We start from the raw sequence: 25,111 nt of genomic DNA, 5'->3' as shown, positions 1-25,111 counted from the left end.
ACTCCCATGACCGCTCGCGTACCTAATTAAAATCCATCAAAGGTAAATCAAATTATTAGTTGGAATTTGATTAAAAGCCACGCTAACATGTCATGGACCGGTGCCATAAATAACCAACCATTAGTGACCACTGAATCAATAATTTTGTGGTTACTAATGGCTGGTCATTTATGGTAGTAATTCAGTGGTCACTAATGGCTGGTTATTTATGGCACCGGTTAATGACACGTTAGAGTGGCTTTTAATCAAATTCTAATTTGATTTACCTTCGATTTATCCCATCTCTTCTTTGAGTATGAAAGAAAAGTTAATTGTTTTAATGTTTTTATAAGATAACCAAATATCAACATGCATATGCAATCACGTGTATAGGACTTTTAACAAAATAAGAAATGATCTTAATACAAAACGCATGCCAAATCTTGATAATCGGATTTTCCAATCTGAGGTAAAAAAAAAATTATGCATTTTATATGGGTGTAATTATTAGTCAGTTTTTAGGTTATTTAAAAAAAATCCAAATTTAAGGTTATTTTAAATTCATTTTAGGTCATTCTTATAAAATTATCTAAAATTAAACTAACAATAACCTAAGCGATACCTAAAAATTATCTTCGTATTTTGGTTTAATGTTCTGCAATAAGATTGAGTTGATACATGCAACTCCTATCTCCACATGTATAGGGGGTGCGTTAGAGTGACACCACTCTTAAAGTGACACTTAGGCAAGCAATCTGCGATATGAAATCTGAGATAACAAGCAATCTGGGATACATAGGCAAACAAGTCTGTCACGTGACAAACTAAGATTGAATCTGCTCTAAATCTAAGGATTCTCACTGATGATAGGGTGTCATTTTAGTACAATTATATTCATATATATATATAGTTTATGATATACTATTGTCATTTTAGTACAATTATATTCATATATATATATAGTTTATGAAATACCAATAGTATATCATACCAGTACTCTAGTTACGTATGTTGCTTGTTTGCATGTGATGGTGCTACACAAAATATACTATGTTTATTCGTTCAATAAATTAAATCAAGCTGGATACAATAATCCAGTCGATGTCCCATTCTTACACACTTGACGCTATTTCCGAAAAACGACATCGACCTAATATATTTAATTCATTAAAGTGGGTGAGCTCATACATTTGAATATCATAGAAATCAACATGAAAACCGAGCCAGATTTTTCCATGTAACATGTGCTAGTATATTTTAGTACTTCATTAATCTGTGTTACACGTATGAGACAAGCTCATTTGTACACAACACATTACTTTAACATGAAAATACTACATAAGAAAAATATCCAAATGACCAAAAATGCATGCATGTTTTTAGAGATTTAAGGGTTTGTGAATTAATTATGATTTGTTAGAGTCAATTTAATACTTGGAAATCGACGCGTGTATAATTTAAACTTAAAAAATAGAGATATTAATTAAGTAGCAGCCCAATATAGAGTAATTAAGATGCCATGGCATAAATATAAAACAATAGGTAGGGTGGTAACATGGAAGATGTTGAGCCCAACATATGATATGCATCTAATAAATTTGTGGTGTGTAGTAAAGAAGTGTGGAGTTGTAGCGGCCACCAGCCTTTGCCATTAATGGTAGTATTGTGGCGAATTAAGACAAGATTTATTGTTATTGGTTGTGAACACTAATTAAGTTGGATTAGTGGGAGATGTAACGTCCACATAAACCAACACGTATTCTTACCGTTTCATGTGTCCATCATTTTGTGCCGTGCTAGGCTGACTATTTTCCATCTAACCTTTCCTTTCACACCTTTGTAAATTAGGAAATCTCTAATTTCTATCTACATTAATCTAGCTCATTTTTAGCGGCAGCGGGAAAATCATGTTGTTATGCAATTGCCTACAAATCATATAGTTTGACTTAGTGATATGCGAACATATGCACCTTGAAACTTGCAACATCGACTGTAGTACTACTTCGACATGTAAATAGTTTAAAACTTGAGGATATAAAAGCGCACTGACTAAAATAAAATCAATTTTAATGTAAATACTAATATTTTGACCACAATGCTAGTCAACAAACTTGTGGTTAAATTCACATGTTTGAAAAAATTATTAAATGCAACAAATGCTATTTTTTTCTATTAGACCGTCTCCAACCATTTACACCAAACTCAAACTCATTTTTAAGTATACATTACATCAGAAAATAGTTTTACTCCAATCATTTACACCAAATTCAAAATTTATGCCATTTTTGAGTTTTTGTCTCACAAAATTTTTGCAGTAACACCATAATTGGTGTTGTTTCACAAAAAAGACCAAAAATGATTTGAGTTTGGTGCATGGTTGGAGAAGATTTCTTTTACACCAAAATATTAGAAATGAGCCACTCACCCCTTAAAAAGCCTCATAAGGGGGAGGGTTATCCACACTTATATAGATTAGATTGGATCATCACCAAGTCGATGTGGGACAGAATTTAGAGAATTTAACACGCCCCCTCACGTGTGGGCCGGAAAGGACATCGGTCTTCCATCACGTGGGTAGGCAATGCTAGAGATAAGAGAACCATCATCGATGTGGGCCGGAAAGGACATCGGTCTTCCACTCGTGAGGTAGATAAGAGATAAAGAGAAAACTGATATACTTGCATTTTACATGGTTTTAGAGGGTGGTTATGTATGAATTTGATCATATTTTGTCTATTATTGGACATGTTTATATATACTTCTCTATTATATTGGTATGTTGACCATTTTGTTAAGAATGTGTACAAAAAGGTACTCTCTCTGTCCCATTAGAAATGAACGTTTTCCTTTTTGGTCTGTCCCATTAAAAATGAAACGTTTCTAAAAATGGAAACAATACTCTCTCTACTTTTTCATCTCTCTTACTTTACTCTCTCTTCATTACTCACAAAACAACACTACATAAAATCACGTGCCGAAAAGCAAATGTTGCATATTTACTGGGACGGAGGGAGTACAAAATATGTGGATGTGCAACAGTCTTGCTTTGAGACAATATTTACTGGATATTTTGAAGTCCAATCAGCCCATAATGCATATCAATCTCTTCGTCTTCGAAAGAGCTTCGCGTGGGTATCTTACACGCCTCAATCGGAGTTCGGTAGAAGAAGTTATGGCCATTACAAGAACACTGCGCTATCCAGAAACTTACACCCGGCCGGGTGAATTATTACACTGTAAATTCACCTGGCCGGGTACTGTAATTCTGCGGGAAATGGCCAAAAAGGGGTCGAAAATGACCACCAGGTCGGGTGAATTTTTCTCTTTATAATTCCACCCGGCCGGGTACGCTATTTTGGCGTATTCTTTTGGCAAAAACGCGATTTTTGATGGAAGATTAAAGGAAAACCGCCTAGGGTTCACATCCATTCAACATCTACCGCCTCCAACACTCACACACACCCCCAAGAACACCTTTGAGAGAGAGAATTGAAGATTGAAGACTTCCAATCGGAAGATTGAAGTTGCAATTCCATAGATTCATTCTCACATGAGTATCTTAATCTTTTCTCCATGTATTTCATTGAATCTTGTGTTTTAAACATGGTTTTTGTGAAGAACATGAGTAGCTAAACACCTTTTTGTAGAATTCTTGGTGAAGATGCATTAATTTCATAGTTTTTATCCAATTGATTTTGTTCTTACCTTGCTCTTGTAGTTATTTGATTATTTTTGGGTTTATTCCTTTCAATTGCTTGATCACCATTTGATTGTGTAGGATTAATTAGATTAATCGGGAGATGAAATAATTAATCTGGAAATAAGAATAATTCACACCTTAATGCAATAAAACTCGGGAGAGTTGAGGTTTTGAGTGAGGTCTTTGACCTAATCGAGCTTTGGGAGTTAGGGGTTTTAGGATTAGAAGGGGACTTCAATCCTAGCACCTAATCTACAGGTTTCTCACCTCGGGAGGGGGTTTAATCTATAATTGTGGTCGACTTAGTAATTCTAGAGACACCAAAAGGTAAGACAATTTGATTGGATAAGAGCTTGGAATTGTGCATCGGATCCTTGAGTTCTACAATTTTCTCCATATATCTTTTCACTCCGTGTTTACTTGCTTTTATTTATCTATTCGTTCATTATATGCTTTCCGTAGTGTTAGAACAAAACCAAACCTTTCCCGATTCTCTAGATAGTAGTCAATATTTGTTCGTGGTAGTTAAGTTGATACAAATTAGTCTCTGTGGGATACGATACTCTTGCTTGCTAATTGCTACACTAGCCCCGTACACTTGCGGGTATCACTTGTGTTAAAATAAGTCGAGTCAAAAACCATCATCGACTTGCTCAACATTCATTCTTCAAAATCCCTTTGATGCTCGACCATGGAAGCAGATGCTGCCGATGAATTTTTCAGGAAAAGCTAGCGCTTGAGTTTTCGTAAACGATGGTTTTTCTCATCAATATTTTTAACACTATTAATTAAAATGCTTAAATATGGAGTGTTAAAATAATAATAAAAAATTATTAATAATTTCTAGTCAAACGCTTAAATATGGAGTATTGATTAATGTTTTAATTTTTTGGTTATACAATAAAAGTGAAAAAATTTTAAAATTTCAAAATCTTCGGAATTCAGCCCCGAAACACTAACTTTCAGTTGTATTGTCAACCACTACCTCTATTATGGCCATCTTGACATGGTCTAACGATTGCGCATTCACCAATTCAAGGTAGTGCGATGTGGCCATTTTTGACGAGTGTCATCTTGTGTACATCTTGTCTCATTCAAAATCCGTTGCCAATGTGCGACATGGCCGAGCATCAAAGAGAGTTCAGAAGATCATTGGATGATGGCCTTTAAAATGCCTTACATTTTGCCGCCATTCGTATCATGAATGAAACTCTGTCACTGTCATAGTTTAACAACTCCACCAATTATTTAAAATATAGATCTATTCATAATATTTTGGGATATTAGTCTCTAAAATCATCAACTTTACCCAAAATTTGGTATTTCCCATGAACTTTAAAATTGGTTTAGAATATCACAAGCTTTGCACTTTGTTTGGTATTTTCCACGGCATGTCTACGACCATATTTGACTAACTTACAAGGTTTTTTTATTTTTTTATTTATCATACTTGACATACAATGTCGTTTTCTACGTGACTTTTTATCCTACTAGTTATGAACTTAAAAAGTGGTTTAAAATACCACGGTTGCTCACGTAAAATGAGATTTTGATGAAAATATCACATTTAGGTCAGTTTGAGAAATACCAAACAAAATGCAAATTTTATGATATTCTAGATCAATTTTGAACAAAGTTCATGATTTAAGAGCGACATAGTATTCTTGGGATCAAGGGCGACATTATGAGCAAAACATGAAGTCCAACGTAAAAGGTGTGTTAAGAGTCACTTAAGACTTAAGTGAGTATTCCGGCCAACAAAATAGGCCCAGATCATCAAACACACCCTCCCTACCTGAACATTTCGGATCTGGACTCGCTCCAGCCCGGCCCAATTAGCCTTTCAAACTCGTAGAAAACGGGTCGGATCGCAGGTTTCCAAATCGAGTTTTATCTTCTTCTCCGCCTCCTATCTCTTTACACTCTCCACTCTTCTCTTCACTTAATCTAAAACCCTATGAACTACTCTCAGCTCTCTCTCACCATTTCAAGGAATTAGCTAGGTTAAGAGGCACATACTAATCAATTTACCATGAATCCATCAATTCTGCTCACAACAGCTCCTCCCTCGCCCTGCCCCAACACCCCCCTTCTCTCCCCCTTTCTATCCACCACCGCCCACCTCCGTTTCTCATCAGTTAATCTCCGCCGCCATCGCTATAAAATCTGCGATATCCGCTGCTCTACCGACCAATCCTCGACTCCCGCGGTCAAACCTGATTTAGTCGGGGAGAAGCGGCAGCTCAACGCCGTCCAGTCCGTCGTCGATGCGCTGCCTCCGCCCGTCCGAATTGCCAGCTCCGTGCTGATCGTGGCTGCCGCGGCTGCTGCTGGATACGGTCTCGGCTCGAGGTTCGGTGGCTCTCGCAATGCCGCCATCGGTGGTGCCGTGGCGGTTGGTGCTGCCGGCGCTGGGGCGGCCTATGCGTTGAATTCGTGTGTGCCGGAGGTTGCGGCCACTAGCTTGCATAATTATGTGGTGGAATGTGGTGGTCCTGGAGCCGTTAAGAAGGAAGATGTAGACGCCATTGCGAAAAAGTAATTGAATTTCTGTTTGCGCTTTTTCTGTTAGGTTTTTAAAATGGTTGATTTTCTGAGTTTATGCGCTTAATGATATGCTAATTTTTGTTGCAACTGGCTAAAAATTTTGGTAGAGATATTTACTCTCGCAATTGGTTGTATAACTCGTGAAATCTATTCGGATATATTGTCAATGGAAATTGTACCTAGGAGCAATGTAATGATGTCCAGTAGCTGTAAAGCACCTGTGGTAACTAGATAATGGGTACATTGTCGTTGCTGCTTGCTTTTGTAAGTACTTATTGAAGGCTATTTATTCCTAATCATATGGATACTTGATGTAGTACTGGGTTTGAGGTTGGACGTGATATAGAATCAAGCATGCTCACATGTCAGGTTTTCAACATAGTCTTGCATAAGAGTATGGAAACTGATTGATATGAAACTTGGTTTGTGTCTGTTCTCTCTTTCTTTTCATCCTTGCCTCCTTGCTCAGTTTGGCTTCTGAGATTTATTATATTATTTCTGATCTTACTTCTGTTCTAATTATTTATACTTCTGAAATATTCCAGATATGGTGTTAGCAAACAGAATGAGTCTTTCAATGCAGAGCTTTGTGATATTTATTGTCGGTAAGCAATAGTATTTGCTCATTATGATGCACACAGAGCAGTCTGTCAGTAGACTCAGTACCCGTATAAAAGCTTATTGATCAAAATTTTATGTTGTAGATTTGTAACATCTGTCCTTCCTCCTGGAAATGAAGATCTCAAAGGTGACGAAGTTGAGACCATTATTAACTACAAAAACTCATTGGGCATTGATGACCCGGATGCGGCAGCCATGCACATGGAGGTAGTGTTTCATCTAGTGCTATTTAGAACGCCCTATGCTTAATTATGGCTGCGAATGAGCCGAGCTACTTGTAAAGCTTCAGTTTAGAACATTGTTTGATCTTGTATAATGAAGTTTGTTAACATAAATAAGTCAAGTGTGGCTTGACATTCTTTGGCTTGTTAGCTCACCACTAAGCTCATTAATTACTCACAAGCTAGCTCACTTGGCTTGACATTCTTTGGGTTGTTAGCTCACCACTAAGCTCATTAATTACTCACGAGCTAGCTCAAAATATAAATATAATCTGAATCATCTAATATTTATTTTATGTATTTCTGTACTTTTGTAATGAGAATATTACTGTATAAGAAAGTTATTTATGATGAAGTGATGATTTTTTAGTATATATGTATGTTTTGAAGAACAACTCAAATGTTTTGAATATAGGATAATAGGAAGAATGTCTAGTTTGAGTATAATTTGCCAAAGTTTAGGCTTGAATAACTTGACAAACTCATTAGCTGAATATATTTGATAGATTAATCTTGGATCTGGTTTGGTAGTAATAGATTAGCCAAGCTTGAACTTACCAACATCGGTTCAATTGATGCTTCTTAATTGGAAATGGAGATTTAATTGTTCTGTGGTGTTAATCCACTGTTTCTCAGATTGGTAGGCGGATTTTCAGGCAAAGACTTGAAACTGGGGATCGTGATGATGATATGGAACAACGTCGGGTATGGTGTTGTTAGTCTCTTCAATATAACATTTGTAATGATTCTTTGAATTTGCAAGGGTAGAGCTTGATCATTTAAATGTTTCTAGTGCAGGCCTTTCAGAAGCTGGTTTATGTCTCAAATCTTGTGTTTGGAGAAGCATCTGGTTTCTTGTTACCTTGGAAACGTGTGTTCAAGGTCACTGATTCTCAGGTAGCATCTATTTTCATTATTTTTTTATTGCCAATTGTCTACACTGTGACTTGTCATGTCTTTACTGCTTGACCACAGTTGTTTAAAACTTGTTGCTCGTGTTTTATATCCTATAACCTCAAATTCTTGTCTATCAGGTAGAGGTTGCTGTCCGGGACAATGCCCAAAGATTGTATGCTTTCAAGCTTGCACCAATTTCCCAAGGTAGCACACTGTTAAATATGGTTTGCAGATCTCTGACAATGTCAATAAGTAAAAAACTTTTATTAGTTTTTTCTGTAGTCTGCTTTATAAGCCTTTGTTTGCTCTTGATTTTTCTCAAGTTTCTAGATTATGCTGACATGACTATTGCGATAAGCAGCATATCGAAAAACATATACTCCTTTGTGGGATACCTTTGTTTACACACCCTGAAGATTTTCTGATAATTAAGGCATTCTATGTAGATCCTATTCAACTGGGTAGTTCTATACATTTGTTATTATTGTTATCTATTCACAGTGTAGTTTATTTTTTCTCGCCATGACCTCTTAAAACTGTATATTGTTCCACTTCGGTCTCCTTTTTGTTGGCTGTGTTACATACTTAAGAATAAGTACTAAGCTAATGATTGCACCAATTGATGGCTTGAATTGTTTTCTAGATGTTGATGAGAGCCAGCTGATAAGCCTTAGGGAAGCGCAACTCCTTTATCGATTATCTGATCAGGTACTTTCTTCTATGATGCCATTCTCCACATCTTTGATCACATCTCTGATTCTTTATTATAGATGCAAAAGATTGAGTGCCAAATGGTGAGATCCAAATTATTCGATGTTTAACATGTCATGATTTATGTACTGTATCTCTGTGTTGTTTCACTATTAGTTCTTTCTTCTGTTTTGTAGCTTGCTGAAGACTTGTTTAGGGAGCATACAAGAAAACTTGTGGAGAAAAGTATTTCAGCAGCTGTCAGCATATTGAAGTCCAGAACTAAAGCTGTGTATGAACAATCTTATATACTTTGAAATTTGAACTCCACAAATCTGAATATTTATTGGTGATGCAAATTTTCTTCTAGTGGGTTAGGTTGGTTAACAGTCTTATTTACGCTAAATCCTTGTAGTGGTGGTGGAAGCTGTCTAATGATTATATTCATAAGGAGTACTATGTTAGCCTTGTATGAATATAAATAACTTTGATGGTTGGTCACTGTACACAAAATTTCAAAACATGTTTTGCTAACTGAGTGTGTGTATTTAACAGGAAACCTGTGATTGAGGAGCTTGATAAAATACTAGCTTTTAATAATAAGTTGGTCTCTCTTAAGAACCATCCTGATGCCAGTCGCTTTGCTCGTGGGGTTGGTGCCATATCTTTAATAGGTTTGTCTAAGATATTTTTTCACATCCCCTCTCTAATGCCATTGTTTTATGCTTTTCTGTTATCCATCACTTGATATGCTTTAATGAGAACCCTTTAGTTCAATGTGATAGTGACAGTCTTTTTCCTATTGGAAGTGTTGAACTATAGCTTATGTGTATTTCATTCAGGTGGGGAGTATGATGGTGACCGGAAAATGGATGACTTGAAGCTTCTGTACAAAGCATATGTGTCAGATGCTTTATCAGGGGGACGCATGGAAGATGAAAAGGTGCATAGGCTCCTAAAAGCCATATAAAAAGATAAATAAGTATCACATCTATTTTCTTGCTGTTATACTTGATTCTCAAAGACTTTCTCAACTAAGTGCACCATCATTTGACTAACCCCATATTTCTCATACTAACAATTTCCAATTTAGTGACGGTCTCCAGTGCAACAAGATGAGAATGAGAATGTCCATCTAGAAGTTCCTTAATTAGATTTTCAAGAGTGTCCTTTAGGATCCTGAAAAGGTACACATAGGAGGATAAGGATACATTAAAATATTCATTACTGCCAAAACCAAAGTTAGTCTTCCTGTGCAAGACAAAAGTGCTCTTTTCTACCCTTTGCATTTGATCTCTTCGGCTGCCTCTTTGATATCTCTCTCCTAAATTATTACGCAAAAGTACACTTCCATTCATGTTTATTTGAAGCCCTGATCTTTACCAAAACAAGTCTAAGATCTTTAATCAGCCGTCTTAAATGAGTCACACTGGAATTAGTAAAAATAGAGTATAATCAGCAACTTGAAGAGCAGAGGTTTACACTCCATCCCTACCCTAAGTGAAACCTCTTATAAGGAAAGAGGTATAGCCTTACCAACTAGTCCGCTCAACACATCAAGCTACCAAATTAGAAAAAGACATGGGATGGAAAGATAAACAATCAGGTGCATATGAGAGAAAGTAAACTGAATAATCATAATTGCTGGAGGGAGAATAGCCTGGATTCTTGTGATACTATACCGGTGATGAGCACACTGTCACAGCTTCATGCGGGATTATACATTATAGTGTTGGAATTTCGGGCTTTGCCTGGCCCTCGGTGTACTTCTCATATTTCCCTTCTCTTATTTGCTGGATTGGAAAGAAGCTATGATGCAGTAACAAACCATTGGCTGACTCAGTATACTTGGGCTACTTGGGTCACTTGATTTGAGTTCGTATATTTCATATTTGAACTAACATACTTTCTGATGTTAGTTAGTGTCTCATATTATCTCAGAAAATTGTAAAATTTGTTTATGCATGGTGAAGGATATGGTGGTGCATTTATTAAGTTCAATAAAACCTGAACTTGGAAGAGAAACTTGCTAATGTTCACTGTTCTGTATTTACAGCCATAATTGCTGTGTAAGCAGCTGCCTGCTGTTATGATTATACTGTTGATTTTAGATTCATATGTTCTGGGTATAAACATTGTACATGCAATACTCATTTTCAAATTTGTTGTTTTACCTGTCTATTGACCTCATCTTTTTTGTTCTTTTTATAGCTTGCTGCACTGAATCAATTGAAGAATATATTTGGTTTAGGAAGACGAGAAGCAGAGTCAATAACTCTAGAAGTTACAATCCAAGTTTATCGTAGACGTCTTCAGCAGGCCGTATCCAGTGGTGATCTGATGGAGGCGGATAGTAAAGCTGCCTATCTTCAGAATCTTTGTGAAGAGCTGCACTTTGATCCAGAGAAGGCCATAGAGATACATGAAGGTTTAATTATATTGAGTTTTAATAGTAAATGGCATTATAGTTTAGTCTCTCATCATTTTTAGTTGATTAATATAACTTGTGAAAGTAATGTACTCCTTTGTTATACAAGTTCTGTTAACAACTTGGTTTTGAAAGGATTTATCTTCTTTACCTGTAGAAATTTACCGGAGAAAACTTCAGCAACTGGTAGCTGATAAAGGTGAACTCAGTGACGATGATGTAAAAACTTTGGAGCAGATACAGATTATGTTCTGCATTCCAAAGCAAACAGTCGAAGCAGCTCATGCAGATATCTGTGGTGGTGTATTTGAGAAGGTGATTTCTCTTTATTCATTTCCTTCAGTTCTTCTTAAAAGTCTGCAAAATTTGGATTCACTAATAAATTATGATATCCAGCAACACTTTGTGGCGTTAAGTAATTGTTCAATGCGATTCTATGTTGCCAATTCTTGGATGTCACAATTTTCTACTTTTTTTGACGGCTGCATGAATATTACAGCTCGTCAAGGAGGCAATTGCTTCTGGTGTAGATGGATATGATGCGGAGACTAAGAAGGCTGTCAGGAAAGCTGCCTTTGGTTTGCGCTTGACTAGGGAGGTTGCAATGTCAATTGCCGGTAAAGCAGTAAGTGTCCATGATCCTTGGTGCTGCGAACTATTTTTGGGAGCATGATGTCTTCTCAAAAGATTTCTTGAGTCTTAACCATACATAGTGGAATGTCTCTGATGTGGTCTATGTTAATTGGTTACATTCAGGTCCGCAGGATTTTCATCAACTACATTCAACGGGCAAGGGCTGCTGGTAGCCGCACTGAGTCTGCAAAAGAACTAAAGAAGATGATAGCTTTCAATACTTTGGTTGTCACCGAACTAGTTGCGGATATTAAAGGGGAGCAGACGGAGTCTGCTGATAGTCCACCTGAAGACCCAACTACGAAGGAGGAACAACAGACAGAGGATGATGAGGAATGGGAATCCTTGCAGTCACTCCGAAAAGCACGACCAAGCAAGGAGAACACTGCTGGGAAAGCTAGTCAGAAGGAGATAAATCTTAGAGATGACCTTCCTGAAAGGGATAGAAACGACCTTTACAAAACATACTTAATGTATTGTCTAACAGGTGAAGTTACCAGGATTCCATTTGGAGCTCAAATCACTACGAAGAAGGATGATTCAGAGTATGTTTTGTTAAACCAACTCGGTGGGATACTTGGTTTGACTGACAAGGAGATTGTTGATGTTCATCGCGGTTTAGCTGAACAGGCTTTCAGGCAGGAAGCTGAGGTTATTTTGGCCGATGGACAATTGACCAAAAATAGGATTGAGCAACTTAACGAGTTGCAGAAGAATGTCGGATTGCCACCTCAGTATGCACAAAAGATCATAAAAAATATAACCACAACAAAACTGTCAGCAGCTCTTGAAACTGCTGTTGGCCGGGGACGGCTTAGCATAAAGGAAATCAGAGAACTGAAAGAAAATGGAGTTGATGTGGACAACATGATCACTGGAAGCTTACGGGAGAATCTCTTCAAAAAGACTATTGATGCTATCTTCTCATCTGGTACTGGAGAGTTTGACGATGAGGAAGTGTATGAGAAAATCCCGAAGGATCTCAACATCGATGCTGAGAAGGCCAGACAAGTTGTTCATGAACTTGCTCAGGCTAGATTATCGAATTCTCTTGTTCAAGCAGTAGCGCTGCTTAGACAGAGAAACAATCAAGGAGTGGTAAGTGGCACAAGTTTAGTTACATTCTGCTGTGTTACAATAGTCTCAACACGAGTGTTGCTCTACTAAATTTCTGTCTCATTGCAGGTTAATTCTCTGAACGACTTGTTAGCCTGCGACAAGGCTGTACCCGCAACCCCCGTTTCATGGGAGGTGCCTGAGGAACTGGCAGACCTCTTCCTCGTGTACTTGAAAAGCGATCAGGCGCCTGAGAAAGTAGCAAGAGTACAGTATCTACTGAACATCAGCGACTCGACAGCAGAATCTTTACGAGCTATGAAAGACAAGGGATCATCAAATGGATCAGCTGAGCAGGAGGAGTTCGTATTTTGATTTGAAAATGTCACTTTTTAGCATTAATAGTTTGCCAGTCGAAGTTTGATGCAAAAATGCTGCTAATGGTTGCCAATTTTGTCTCATATTGTTAGAGCATAGAACACGGTGAGCAGGATGATGATGTTGAGTGGAATTCTTTGTATTTTATAGATGTTGTACCAGTAAAATAAGTTACATAATGCAAACCCTCATTTTAAAGAAGTGATTAAAATTTCTGCTCTTGCTAAGAATGAATGTATCTGCTTCCCTATTTCATTTGATATACTGTAAGTTTTAGTGGCAATTGGTAGCTGATTAATATTTGCATTCACTTCCACTATCCATGGCAGAGTTTGACAAACTTGTTAGTACTTTATTATCAAGATAGAGTTGGATACCATTAACGCCATTTTCAACGTAATTAGTTCCTCTCCAACTTCAACTTCAACTTCGAATACTGTTCTTTTCAATGTGAACTTTTTGGACCTTTTTCCGTTGTCTTTATAATTTAATATAAATATCAGAATGTATGACTAGTTTCACTCCCCCACCCGCCCCACAAACTTGCGAGAATAGTAATAGTACTTAAAATACCACCAGTTTAGAGAGAAGATGAACACTTGAATTGTTTTTCCTTTTTTTCATGTTCATGCACTAGAACTGATTTTCCTTGCACAGAATCATATTTAACCAAAACACTTTAAATAATTATTTCGTAAATAATTGGCGTGGGTTGCCCCTTTTGTTGGATCGAGCTAGAAAATAACAACTTCTTTCTTTCTTTATTTTTATTGAGCAAAGGGAACAATTGAAGGAATGCCTTAATACCAGAAAAAGGAAACCATATATCTCATATTTAAAGGATTATCTGGAGAGAAGGAAAATCTAAATGAACCTGATCAAACTTGGTTGTCGTAAGTAGTAACCAAATTGATATGATTAACATAAGGTTAACCTATAACTTATGTGGAGAAATTAATTCTACATAACCAAATTAATCAATAGTAATATACTACCCCCCTCCGTCCCATAAAAATAGGCTGAATTTTCTTTTTCGTCCGCCTCATAGAAATAGTCCATATTGGAAACATTTATCTCCTTTTTTACTTTATCATTTTATGGATCATATCATCCACTATATTACTACTTCAACTATTTTTTTTCTTCTTACTTTATCAATTACGCATTAAAATTCGTGCAATCCACAATTAGCCTATTTCTGTCGGAGCGGATGGAATATATAAATTGCTTAGCCTCATATTAGATGCGTCGGGGGAATTTCACAATTGTAGAGTAGAAAGAGACAAGGAATAGTATTCAGTAATATAATGATCAGATTCCTGAGGACATCTTGTTCACATTGAATAGTCAAACGCTACTATTTTTTTAGCACTTTCAGTTATAATTATTCAAGAATTGTTTTGGGCTCCACTAACCATACAATTTGGGAGGGGATCTTTCATAAAATTAGGTTTTCCACGCATTAACTACATAGTACATCAAAGAGAAATATGCATGCTCACCTACTATTCAATATTCCTGTTTTGATTTTAATTTTCACTAATTGTAATCACGCAAATGTATTAATTTTTCACTGTTTGTCACCATGCATGCTTGCAAATCTACTACAAGGACAATAAATATTACTAATGTGTGTACACGGCTGATACCTGTAGTTAGTATTTCTATATTAAATCAGTAGCTAATTCATTCATGGGATTGAAATAGTCATTATAAAATCTCTTGTGTATTATATATAACAATATAATGATCTCCAACTAATTAAAGTAAAAGACGAATGTATCATGTAATTTACAACATGAGAAAATTTTAGGCAGAAAGTACGATGTATATAATGTATAGTCAAAATATGAAAACGACATCCACCACCACCACCACCACCACCATTTTATGGTTTGCAGTTTCAAACTTGATAACGCATCTATAGATTGGGCGGTATTTATTTTATTATTATATTCTAATTAGAAAATTGTTGTTAAGTAACTAGTTATTTAATTTACACATAACTAGGATCCCATAATCATCTCATCCTAACTCTGTCGACCCACGGTACTCCCATCCAAAGGGGAGTGTTTTCTATCCGATCAGTTTTTATAAAATGTTATTTTGTGAATTAAGGTGTTGTTATGTTGTCATGACTAATTATTAGTATGAGATAATCCATCTATGATTGAGTTGTGAAATTATTTTAGTTAGAGGGGTGTGACTATCACTAATTATCACATGATTATTCATCTAAGATTAAGTTGTAAGATTCAATGTCATGAACTAAACACAATAGATATTTAATCTCGGGATATAAATCTTGCCACTACAACAAAAAAAATGAATAAGGACACTTTTTAGTGCTATTATACCAGCAACGCTTCGTAAACTGTGTTTAAAATTATGGGTCACAAATAAAAGCTTCCTAAAAAAGCAAAAGATTAAGATACTCTTCCCTTAACCTACGGACGTTTTCTTTTGCATCCTAAATTATTATTTTTATTAATAAAATATTTTCGAACGCTAGTAATTGTGTCTTAATTTTTATGTCTTTAAAAGATAAGTTTTTTTTGTAGTGTGCCGAACAACCCCTAAGTGAATAGAGATTAAAATGGAGAAAATGATATTTTCATTTAAGAGGAAACATGTAAATTAAAATGTGACTACATAAAATGAAAAATGTACTATCACTTTGAATGAGATAGAAATCCTTGTAACTTTTTTTTTTCAAGCTTACCATAAAAATCATAAATCCTTATATTCATCTCAAAAATCATAATCGGGACAAAGGAAATATAGTAGATTTCAGAATTAATTATCTATGAATACAAATTTAGCTATTGACCAATGAAATTTGGTGTTATGCCAAATTCTAAAAAATATAAAAGAAAACCATGCATGATTCTTTCACCTAGAAATAGAGTGGATTAAAAATCAGAATATTAATTCACGTATTAATAAATATTAGTAGTAATACATAATTTTGGCTCCAGTTTAGTAATCATATATAATACTCCTAGTAATACTGCAGTTGAACATGTCAAAGTTAATTCCACATTCTGCCACAAAATAAACGTATCTTGGAGTTGCTTATATCAGCCTGCTAAGCAAATGAAACTTGTTAATTAAATTACGAGTATAAACCATAGTTTAGTAATTTGTGGGATAATTATAACCTGGTATATGAAAGTCAAAGTAATAAATTGGAAAAAAATGGAAAAATTTAAATGATAGTCAGTTCTACTAATCCCAAACTAATTACTAATGAAATTAATGCCTCGCTAATGTAGTAGTAGTAGTATATGATAATAAATGGGAGGATGGCCGCAACTACTACTATATATAGGCCATGTTGGAGTAAGATTCAGCACCACAAAATATCCATCAATTTATAGGTAGTAGTTTAAGAATCAAGCATGGCAATGAAGCGTTGGTCAGTAATGATAGCGATGATGTTAGTTTTGCAGCAGCAGATGTTGATATGTAGAGCCCAACTATCCTCACACAACCCCTACGCCACATCTTGCCCCAAAGCTCTCACCACCATCAAAGCTGCTGTCTACTCAGCTATTCTCAAGGACCGCGGCATCGGAGCTTCCTTGCTCCGCCTCCATTTCCACGACTGCTTCGTCAATGCACGCTCTCTCTCCCTCTCTCTAATTGCCAAGTTAATCCATGCATTAACTAACTACATCGAATAAATCAACAGGGATGCGATGCATCGGTTCTTCTAGATGACACCCACAGTTTCACCGGAGAGAAAACCGCAGGCCCCAATAACAACTCGCTGAGGGGCTTTGAGGTCATCGACTCCATCAAGTCCCAGCTCGAAGCCATCTGCCCTCAACTCGTTTCTTGTGCCGATATATTGGCCCTTGCTGCCCGCGATTCTGTTGTCGCGGTACCTATCTATCTATCTATCTAGTATAAGTTTCCTCGCCCAACATAACTAACTCTCTATATATGTATGTATTTTGCAGTTGAGTGGACCTTCTTGGGCTGTTCAGCTAGGGCGGAGGGATTCCACCACCGCCAGTTACGACGCTGCCAACTCAGAAATCCCGTCTCCATCCTTGGATGTAGCCGACCTCATCTCCGCCTTCTCCAACAAAGGCTTTACACCCAAAGAACTGGTTGCCCTTTCAGGTAACAACAAACTATCTTAATAAATATACAAAATTTGAGACGCAATTACTTGCGTTGAAAAATGTAAATAAAATTGAGAGCGCAAAACACTTTTTTTTTAAAACGTAGATGGTATATTCAAAAACACATAGTAGTACTTAACATCCTAAATTGACCAAAAAAAATTGTCTTTAGTTATAAAATATTGAAATATTTGCATGTAAAGAGATATCAACTTAATACCTAATGAGCCACTCTTTTTATGACTAATTAAATTTGAGATATTGGTTGATCTCTCCTTCACGTATCAGATACACTTTAATGAATGAGACCGCTTTATAGATAATGATGTATGGAAATGCAACAGGCGCTCACACAATAGGGCAAGCAAGATGCTCGGTGTTCCGAGGGCGCATCTACAACGAGAGCAACATCTACGCCTCATTCGCCACCTCCCTCAAATCCAACTGCCCCTTAAACGGCAGCGACGACACTCTCTCCCCCCTCGACTCCACCAGCCCGGTCTCGTTCGACACTTCCTACTTCAAGAATCTGCAGGCCAACCGTGGCTTACTGCACTCCGACCAGGAGCTCTTCAGCGGTAGCGCTTCCACCGACACTCACGTCACCGCCTACACTAATAATCCGCCGGCATTCTTCGCCGATTTCGCCACTGCCATGATCAAGATGGGGGGCCTCAGCCCCCTCACAGGAACCGACGGTCAGATCCGAACCAACTGCAGGAAAATCAACTAATCAGATTTAATTACCAACTCAATTATATCATAATTATAAAAATAAGGGATTTGAATGAGTGAAGAGTGATTTTAATCTTATATATGTAGTGAAGCCGGAAGCTCAAGAAAGCAACAATTTGTATTATAGTTATGCTTGTTAATTGTTATAGTATTATGTACTTGTGGTTTGATTTATGAGAAGGTTTCTCATTCAATGATTTATGCAACCTGATTGAGACTTTAAGTGAAATTCCAGGTAAATTGTGTCCCAAAGCCCAGCGGAAAAGCCCAATAAGTTTGGGCCTATGTTACATGGCCCAGCCCAAGTCAGGTGTTATCTAAGTTGGGTGAGAGTGACACCAATGTATACATGTGTACATTGTGTATGACTATTGACAAAGACTTAGATTTATTTCCTTTTCCTTTTTATATGAGTTGAATAGCATAACATGTGGCCTTATTTGTTTAAATAAGAGCTGCACCATAAAGACTATAACTATGTGGCATCTATATACTCTGACACCTTTCAGAAGTACCATTTTTTTAAGGATTAATGATTTCATAGGAGTATTATTTATAAAAATTATACCTATGGTGAAAAAAATGATCTGACATCGGTAACTTTGAAAATTTAGAGTTACCTATTTTTGGTCTATATATTCCGGTAGAAATAGAATAATACTCACCAGTCCCTTAGATGTCACACTTTCTTTTTTAGTGTATCCCGTAAAATATGTTGTATTTATCTTTTTAGAAAAAGTTCTCATTCATATAAATATAAAAATTATATTTTCTCTCTCCATTTAACACACAAAACAAAATTTTCTAAAATCTCGTGTCGTTCAACAAATGTGACATCTTTCCTTGGGGTAGAGGGATTACTACAGGTCTACAATAATTTTGCATAGGCCACAGAAGTACGCATGTATATACTATTTTGTCGTTTTGTTAGCTTCAAAATCTACCATGGAAAATTGGAAATGGAATCATAAAAGTCAAGATCTTCCTCGAACTCAAATTCGCCTAATTTGGTCACATATTCTTCACATCATTAATAATGAATCTTTGTAATAATATTTAATTTCCGATATTTTAATTTGCAAATCAATGATTATTCGAATTCAATAAATCAAATTATGATAAACACAAGCTTTAATTGTATAAAACATTTTGAATTTTAGAAATAACTTGTACAAGAGATCGTTTAATTGGTGGCGTCCACAGTTCTGGGGACACAATACCGAACTCAGATTCGATCTTCTTTTATTTGCAATCACAACTCACAGCGTAGCTTTACACCAACATCACGAGCTCTCTCTCTCTCCCTCTCTCTCTCTCTGCGCGGGGAAAACACAAATCAAGGTAACCAATTATTGATTCTTCTTGATTCCTTACCAATCTATGGATGCGATCGAATGATTGATTTTAGCTCGCCAATGGCGCCTCTGTTTTTTTTGATATCTGCCTCTTCTTTTGGGTGTTTTCTGATATTTTCTGTTAAATGGTATGTAATTTTGTCTTATTTTTGAGTGAATTTTGTGTTTTCATTTTCACTTTCTTTTCATGTTTTTGGTCGGCATTCGTTGTTCATACTCAATAATGGGAAAAGTCTAGCCTTTTTCTTGATCGTCTCAAAACTGAATCATATCTTCTTTCTTTTTAATTCTAGTTGCAGCATATGAGAATAACTATTAAAATCGTGGTGATTGGAAAATTTGGAATCCCCTTAACACCATGATGATTTAGGTATTTCTTGTCAGTGGTGATTGCCCCAAATTCATTTCTGAATAAGAAATTGGGTGGGAGGAAAATGTGGAGTTAGAAATTGAATATGGGCATTAGTAGAAAAAAAACTAGTTTGAGGACTTTCTTCAATTCATACATACATTCGATTGTTTAAAGGTATAATGAGTGAAAATTATTGCATAGTATTTCTTCCATTTCAGAATCGAGTTTACCATTTTCAGATTAGCATGTAATTATGTAAGGCACTTTGATGTTGTTAACGTTTTAAATGATAACAGTATAGCTTCTTCACATTATTTAGATTTGGTTGGTTTTCAAGAAGAGTCACTAGCTATGTTTCTAAGTAGTATAAATGATTCTTGATCAGGATCTGTGCTTTTATTATCAATACAATCAATCTTTTTCCACCTCTTGCATACTTTAAATCTTCATAATGTTCTCCAATTTCATGTTTTTCCTGTCTATGCTTAGCTTAACTGATTCTGTGAAATTCCTCTTCTAACAACATGGTACCGTTGATTAAGTTATCACCGAACTTTTCAGTTTCTCCCTTACTGGTCTTCTGAAAGAGAGGAGTTGGGGTATGCTGAAAAATGTTCTTGCAGAACTGGACTCATAATTCCAAGGATTACAAAGACTTGGCCTTATATGAGTTGCTGTTCGTTCACGTGGACGAGAGTGAAGAAGATAGAGTGTACAGCGTGCATGCTTTTTATTCAAGATCATTGTCAACTACTGAACTCCCCGCTTCTTTGATAGGAATCTTGGGTGAAGATGGTTGAGCCCTTCATCACGTTCCACGGCCTTCATAATTTAACTCTTCAAAGGCGAATAAGGAATAGATTATTATAGTGTTTTTTTTCTGTAGTTTCTCAGTATGGATAGTAAGAGTAATGTGTTGATGCATAGATATGAGTTAGGAAGGTTATTAGGGCAAGGCACATTTGGAAAAGTTTATTACGCAAGGAGTCTACAAACGGGACAGAGTGTAGCCATTAAAGTTATAGACAAGGAAAAGATTACAAAGGTGGGGATCATAAATCAAATCAAGAGGGAGATATCGATTATGAGATTGGTCCGGCATCCTTACATTATTCATCTTTACGAGGTGATGGCTACCAAGACAAAGATCTACTTCGTGATGGAATACGCTAAAGGAGGCGAGCTATTCAACAAAGTCGCGAAAGGGAGGCTAAAGGAAGATCTAGCACGGAAATATTTCCATCAGTTGATAAATGCAGTCGACTTCTGCCATAGCAGGGGCGTCTACCACCGGGATTTGAAGCCTGAAAACATATTGTTGGACGAGAATGAGAATCTGAAGATCTCCGATTTTGGTTTGAGCGCGCTAGCAGAATCAAGGCGCCAAGACGGTCTTCTCCACACGACGTGTGGGACACCTGCCTACGTCGCCCCTGAAGTGATCAGCAGGAAGGGCTATGATGGCACCAGATCCGATATCTGGTCTTGTGGGGTGATTCTTTTTGTTTTGCTGTCTGGATATCTTCCATTTCATAGCTCAAATTTGATGGAGCTGTACAGAAAGATCGGGAAGGCCGACTTCAAATGCCCTAAATGGATCTCTCCCGAAGCGCGAAGGCTGCTTTTAAGAATATTGGATGCGAATCCAATGACTCGGGCTTCAATTGCGAAGATCAAGGAAAGCACTTGGTTCAAGATGGGATTGAGCTCTAACTTAGAAGGCAACGATGCTGAAAGCAGCACGTCCACGAGCCAGCACGACAGTACATCTCCAGACAACAGACTCGCGAACCTTAATGCGTTCGATATCATATCCCTCTCAGCTGGATTCGACCTATCCAGACTGTTTGAGGAGCCTTCAGTAAAGAAAGAAGCTAGATTCATTTCACTGAAGCCCGCCTCTGTCATCATATCGAAGCTGGAAGAACTCGCCAAGCGCATGAAGCTCAAGATAAGTAAAAAGGACGCTGGGTTGTTCAAGTTTGAAGGAACCGAAGAAGGTAGAAAGGGGTATTTGTCGATTGATGCAGAGATCTTCATGCTCACACCAGCCTTTCATATGGTTGAGATCAAGAAAACCAGTGGAGATTCGCTGGAGTATCAGAATATGTTTGACGAGTCTATTAGACCTGGCCTGCAAGACATTGTTTGGGCTTGGCAAGGCGAACCACAGCCTCACCCCGAGCCCAACCGGCAACAGGACGAGCTCCTACTGCCATCATCATCGTCATCATCATCGCAGGAGCAACATTCGGAGCAGCAGCCAAATCAAGATCACTTACAGCAGCAGCTGTTGCTGCTGCAAGAACAACTGCCTTGATCTTCTCCAACTGGCAAGTTTCTTGGCATTCTCCTACTTTATTTTTTTTATTCGAATGTAGCATTCAGGTAACTATTGAGTATTGGAATGATTTTTTTTGTTTAACACATAAATCATGATCCTGTGCGCATAACTTGAATTTTTGTTGCTAAGTGTAGTTTTATTTATGAGATCGAATTTTGTTAAAAACCATATTATTAATTCACCAAAAAAGTGGTAAGGTTGGTCACATCTCATATGCTATTGGACTAATTAACAATCTAATTTTGAACAAGAAGAGAAATATACGAACTGTGATACCATTTCAAGTTTTCAACAACAAATCATGCTTATTGAAATACAACCTTAATGAATAATACATTATGTTTATGGATTTACATCATCACTAATTATACAAAGATGGGAGAATTAGTCAAGTCAATCACCTCAGGGCCCAGATTCGGCCGCCTTCTCCTCTTCTTGCTGCCTGACTTTTCCATATAACAAGGTGAAGGCGTGAAAAGATCAATGACCTCCACGTCGTGGCCACTGATGTCAGTACTGATCAACACTCGATATCCGTCAGTTTGTGGCTCATCTGATACTGTAGTTGGCTTGCCTAACCCTGGACTCTGTTTCTCTTCAGCAAACAAGGAGCTAGAAGGTGAACACAATTTTCTGGCAGGGGACGAATTGGATTGAGATCCCACCCATGTTCTTGCCTGACATCCACTTGATTCAGGACTAGCATGATTTACCTGATGGTTGAAGTTTTCTTCAGAAACATGATATCTAGGAGAATAGTGAAGTCGTTGTTCTCTCATTGCTCCAGTTGATTCAGGACTAGCATGGTTTATCTGCTGGTTAAAGTTTTCTTCAGAAACATGATAGCTAGGAGAATTGTGAACTTCTTGTTCCCTCATTGCTCCAGTTGATTCTTTTTCTTTCAGTTCATGCAAAATGCACTCACTTTCAAAATCATCCCATTCATCGTTTATACATACATTTTCATTGTAACATGGCAACTCGTCCATGGAACTGACTTTGGTCTTCATCTGCTCGGGCAAGGCTGGACAGCCGGAGGTATGCAGTCGGTATTTTGTTGAGAATAGGTTCACCGTGAGGTCCAAACTGACAAAGTGAAACAAAAACCATAGAAAATTGAGATTACAGACGGGATTAAAAACAAAAACAAAGAACACTCGCAAGTATTCACACCTTTGCCAGGGAGGAAGGGTTAGCATTGTATAGGCCAGTTTAATCTTGTTTGCAAGTCCAGATATCGATTTGAAACCTGCAGCCGCCTTCCTGATCGCTAGAGATTCTAACGGGTGTTGCCACGCCCACTCGAACTGCCACAAAACAGATTTTCATCAATTCAAATTCATTTAGTAGTGCTGTTACTTCAAATGCTTGTAGCAGATAAGCAGGCATGTATATTGTGCAACAGATCATTAGATTACATATAAATACCCTTGCAAAAACCTTCAACAAATAAATTAATGGATTACAAAATGATCAGTTTATGCATCAAGAAATATCAGACTGTTGTTTGAAACAAAATCACTCGCGATTTGTATATGGAAACAACTAAATTAACCAATTTGGAAAGCTTATAAACGGAAAGAGGACCAAACCCCCAAACTCCGCTTTAATATTTTATTTTTAATTTCAGAAACAAAATCTCCAAAGATAAAGAAGAAGAACCTGAAGAGCCGCGATATTAGTAGGGAAGCCGTAGATGCAGAGCACCATTTCCCAGGGGCGCTTCCTCTTGGTGCGGCACGCGCCGCTCCCTATTTCGCCGTTATGCTGACGAATTCTCCGTCGTGGATTGACAGTATATCTGTAGAATCAGAATTAAATCGACAAAATTATGTTTGAAGCTTAGATAATCGATAGATTGAATTGGGCGGAATCGGAATCGAAATCGGAATCCTACCCGATGTATGTTTGGCCTTTGAAGCGGGGACAGAGAGAAGTGAGCAAGTAGCAGGCGAAGAAGCCCGATCCCTTATCATCATCATCATCTTCTTCTTCTTCTTCACCATTTCTGCCGATTTGATCCGCCGCAGGGATTTGGGGCTCTTTTGCCTTTCTTCTTCGCCCCATGCCTTACTGTCCAACTCATCCGATCGATACCCTCATTTCTATCGTAAAAAAATATGACCGTTGCAATATAAATATTTACTATATTTTCTTTTCTGTTTTTCAGTTTATTGAATTTGAATTTTGAATCGGGCTTTTTTGGAGAGGTTGTTAAAATGAGTAGTACAAATAATTAAATTGGCAGACCACGTCATGTTCTTATACAAATTTGTGGTTTATTAAATTTTTTTACTAATGTGTTTTGTTTCATTGGATCTTTTTACAATTTTTTTTTATTTCATTAGGTTCTTATACTAATACATTTTGATTTAAGAGATTCTTTGATTATATCCTTATTTAACAGACTTCAAAACTTAACTAAAATTTATTTTTTCTTATTTATTTGAATTGCAATACCAATTCAAAAATCATTACAAAGTTGATTATGCGCAATATCAATAACTATTTTATTTTTATTCAATGATTTTTGAATTGAAATTGCAGCTGATTTAATTTTAAAAATATATATGACTAAAAAGAAAAATAAATAAATATAATTGACATAGAAAAATTAATTAAATTATGAAGTTCATTAAATAAAGATCCAACTAAATTAAAAATAAAAATAAAATTTTTTTTAAATATAAATGCATTTATATAAGTACCTAATAAAACAAAAAAAAATGTAAAAGAATCTAATGAAATCAATGCATTAGTACAAGGACCTAATAAGCCAAAAATTTATAAAATATTCTAATAGTAGAAGGACCTCTAGATGAGTTTTGCCTAATTAAATTCTATCTTTACTCTGTATATAATTTTCCATCTTTATTGTCTATCTCCCCATTCAATTCAATTAACCAATAATAATTTAGAATCGAATACCTAAGCCATGCGATAATTAACGAATAATAATATAAAATCGAAAAGATAAACCATGAGGTTAGTCTAGTCGTCAACTAATGCACAAACCTTAGAAATGTTTTACTGAGGGTAACT

At 36.6% G+C, this 25,111-nt stretch overlaps 4 protein-coding genes across 6 annotated transcripts; 3 read left to right on the top strand and 1 right to left on the bottom strand.

Moving 5' to 3' along the window:
- Positions 1-5,592: 5,592 nt before the first annotated feature.
- On the top strand, positions 5,593-13,351 carry LOC125188011 (protein TIC110, chloroplastic). The gene is made up of 15 exons (XM_048084724.1): positions 5,593-6,217; positions 6,772-6,831; positions 6,931-7,054; positions 7,705-7,773; positions 7,867-7,965; positions 8,103-8,169; positions 8,609-8,673; positions 8,853-8,947; positions 9,211-9,329; positions 9,498-9,598; positions 10,867-11,083; positions 11,241-11,398; positions 11,583-11,708; positions 11,840-12,814; positions 12,902-13,351. Exons 1-15 carry the CDS (start codon positions 5,712-5,714, stop codon positions 13,145-13,147), a joined length of 3,027 nt encoding a protein of 1,008 aa, XP_047940681.1. The 5' UTR covers positions 5,593-5,711; the 3' UTR covers positions 13,148-13,351.
- Positions 13,352-16,523: 3,172 nt separating this feature from the next.
- On the top strand, positions 16,524-18,219 carry LOC125186884 (cationic peroxidase 1-like). The gene is made up of 4 exons (XM_048083368.1): positions 16,524-16,770; positions 16,845-17,036; positions 17,116-17,281; positions 17,628-18,219. The coding sequence occupies exons 1-4, from the start codon at positions 16,552-16,554 to the stop codon at positions 18,014-18,016; spliced, it is 966 nt and encodes a 321-aa protein (XP_047939325.1). The 5' UTR covers positions 16,524-16,551; the 3' UTR covers positions 18,017-18,219.
- Positions 18,220-19,205: 986 nt separating this feature from the next.
- On the top strand, positions 19,206-22,172 carry LOC125186882 (CBL-interacting protein kinase 18). 3 transcript variants are annotated; one of them, XM_048083366.1, is made up of 2 exons: positions 19,206-19,359; positions 20,349-22,172. In XM_048083366.1, exon 2 carries the CDS (start codon positions 20,621-20,623, stop codon positions 22,043-22,045), a length of 1,425 nt encoding a protein of 474 aa, XP_047939323.1. In that variant the 5' UTR covers positions 19,206-19,359; positions 20,349-20,620; the 3' UTR covers positions 22,046-22,172. The 3 variants fall into 3 exon arrangements, with proteins under 3 accessions (XP_047939323.1, XP_047939321.1, XP_047939322.1); XM_048083364.1 differs by having other exon boundaries at positions 20,287-22,172; XM_048083365.1 differs by having other exon boundaries at positions 20,268-22,172.
- Positions 22,173-22,328: 156 nt separating this feature from the next.
- On the bottom strand, positions 22,329-24,184 carry LOC125186883 (structure-specific endonuclease subunit slx1). Its single transcript, XM_048083367.1, has 4 exons — positions 23,967-24,184; positions 23,732-23,870; positions 23,243-23,376; positions 22,329-23,155 (listed from the first exon to the last, which is right to left on the bottom strand). The coding sequence occupies exons 1-4, from the start codon at positions 24,134-24,136 to the stop codon at positions 22,435-22,437; spliced, it is 1,164 nt and encodes a 387-aa protein (XP_047939324.1). The 5' UTR covers positions 24,137-24,184; the 3' UTR covers positions 22,329-22,434.
- Positions 24,185-25,111: the final 927 nt, after the last annotated feature.

The sequence above is a fragment of the Salvia hispanica genome, chromosome 5 (genome assembly GCF_023119035.1).
Source record: "Salvia hispanica cultivar TCC Black 2014 chromosome 5, UniMelb_Shisp_WGS_1.0, whole genome shotgun sequence".
Taxonomy (NCBI): domain Eukaryota; kingdom Viridiplantae; phylum Streptophyta; class Magnoliopsida; order Lamiales; family Lamiaceae; genus Salvia; species Salvia hispanica.
Note: the sequence above shows the minus strand (reverse complement) of the source record. Positions and strands in the feature narration are given on the sequence as shown.

Bases quoted from the DNA above. Each gene is read 5' to 3' on its own strand.
- LOC125186884 (XM_048083368.1), top strand. From the start codon at position 16,552: ATGGCAATGAAGCGTTGGTCAGTAATGATAGCGATGATGTTAGTTTTG. The intron at 16,771-16,844 runs GCACGCTCTCTC...ATAAATCAACAG, and splicing joins TCCACGACTGCTTCGTCAAT to GGATGCGATGCATCGGTTCT. The intron at 17,282-17,627 runs GTAACAACAAAC...GAAATGCAACAG, and splicing joins AGAACTGGTTGCCCTTTCAG to GCGCTCACACAATAGGGCAA.
- LOC125188011 (XM_048084724.1), top strand. From the start codon at position 5,712: ATGAATCCATCAATTCTGCTCACAACAGCTCCTCCCTCGCCCTGCCCC. The intron at 11,084-11,240 runs GTTTAATTATAT...CTTTACCTGTAG, and splicing joins GGCCATAGAGATACATGAAG to AAATTTACCGGAGAAAACTT. The intron at 11,399-11,582 runs GTGATTTCTCTT...TGAATATTACAG, and splicing joins GTGGTGGTGTATTTGAGAAG to CTCGTCAAGGAGGCAATTGC.
- LOC125186882 (XM_048083366.1), top strand. From the start codon at position 20,621: ATGGATAGTAAGAGTAATGTGTTGATGCATAGATATGAGTTAGGAAGG.
- LOC125186883 (XM_048083367.1), bottom strand. From the start codon at position 24,136: ATGGGGCGAAGAAGAAAGGCAAAAGAGCCCCAAATCCCTGCGGCGGAT. The intron at 23,871-23,966 runs GTAGGATTCCGA...CTGATTCTACAG, and splicing joins AAAGGCCAAACATACATCGG to ATATACTGTCAATCCACGAC. The intron at 23,377-23,731 runs GTTCTTCTTCTT...GTTTTGTGGCAG, and splicing joins CTAATATCGCGGCTCTTCAG to TTCGAGTGGGCGTGGCAACA.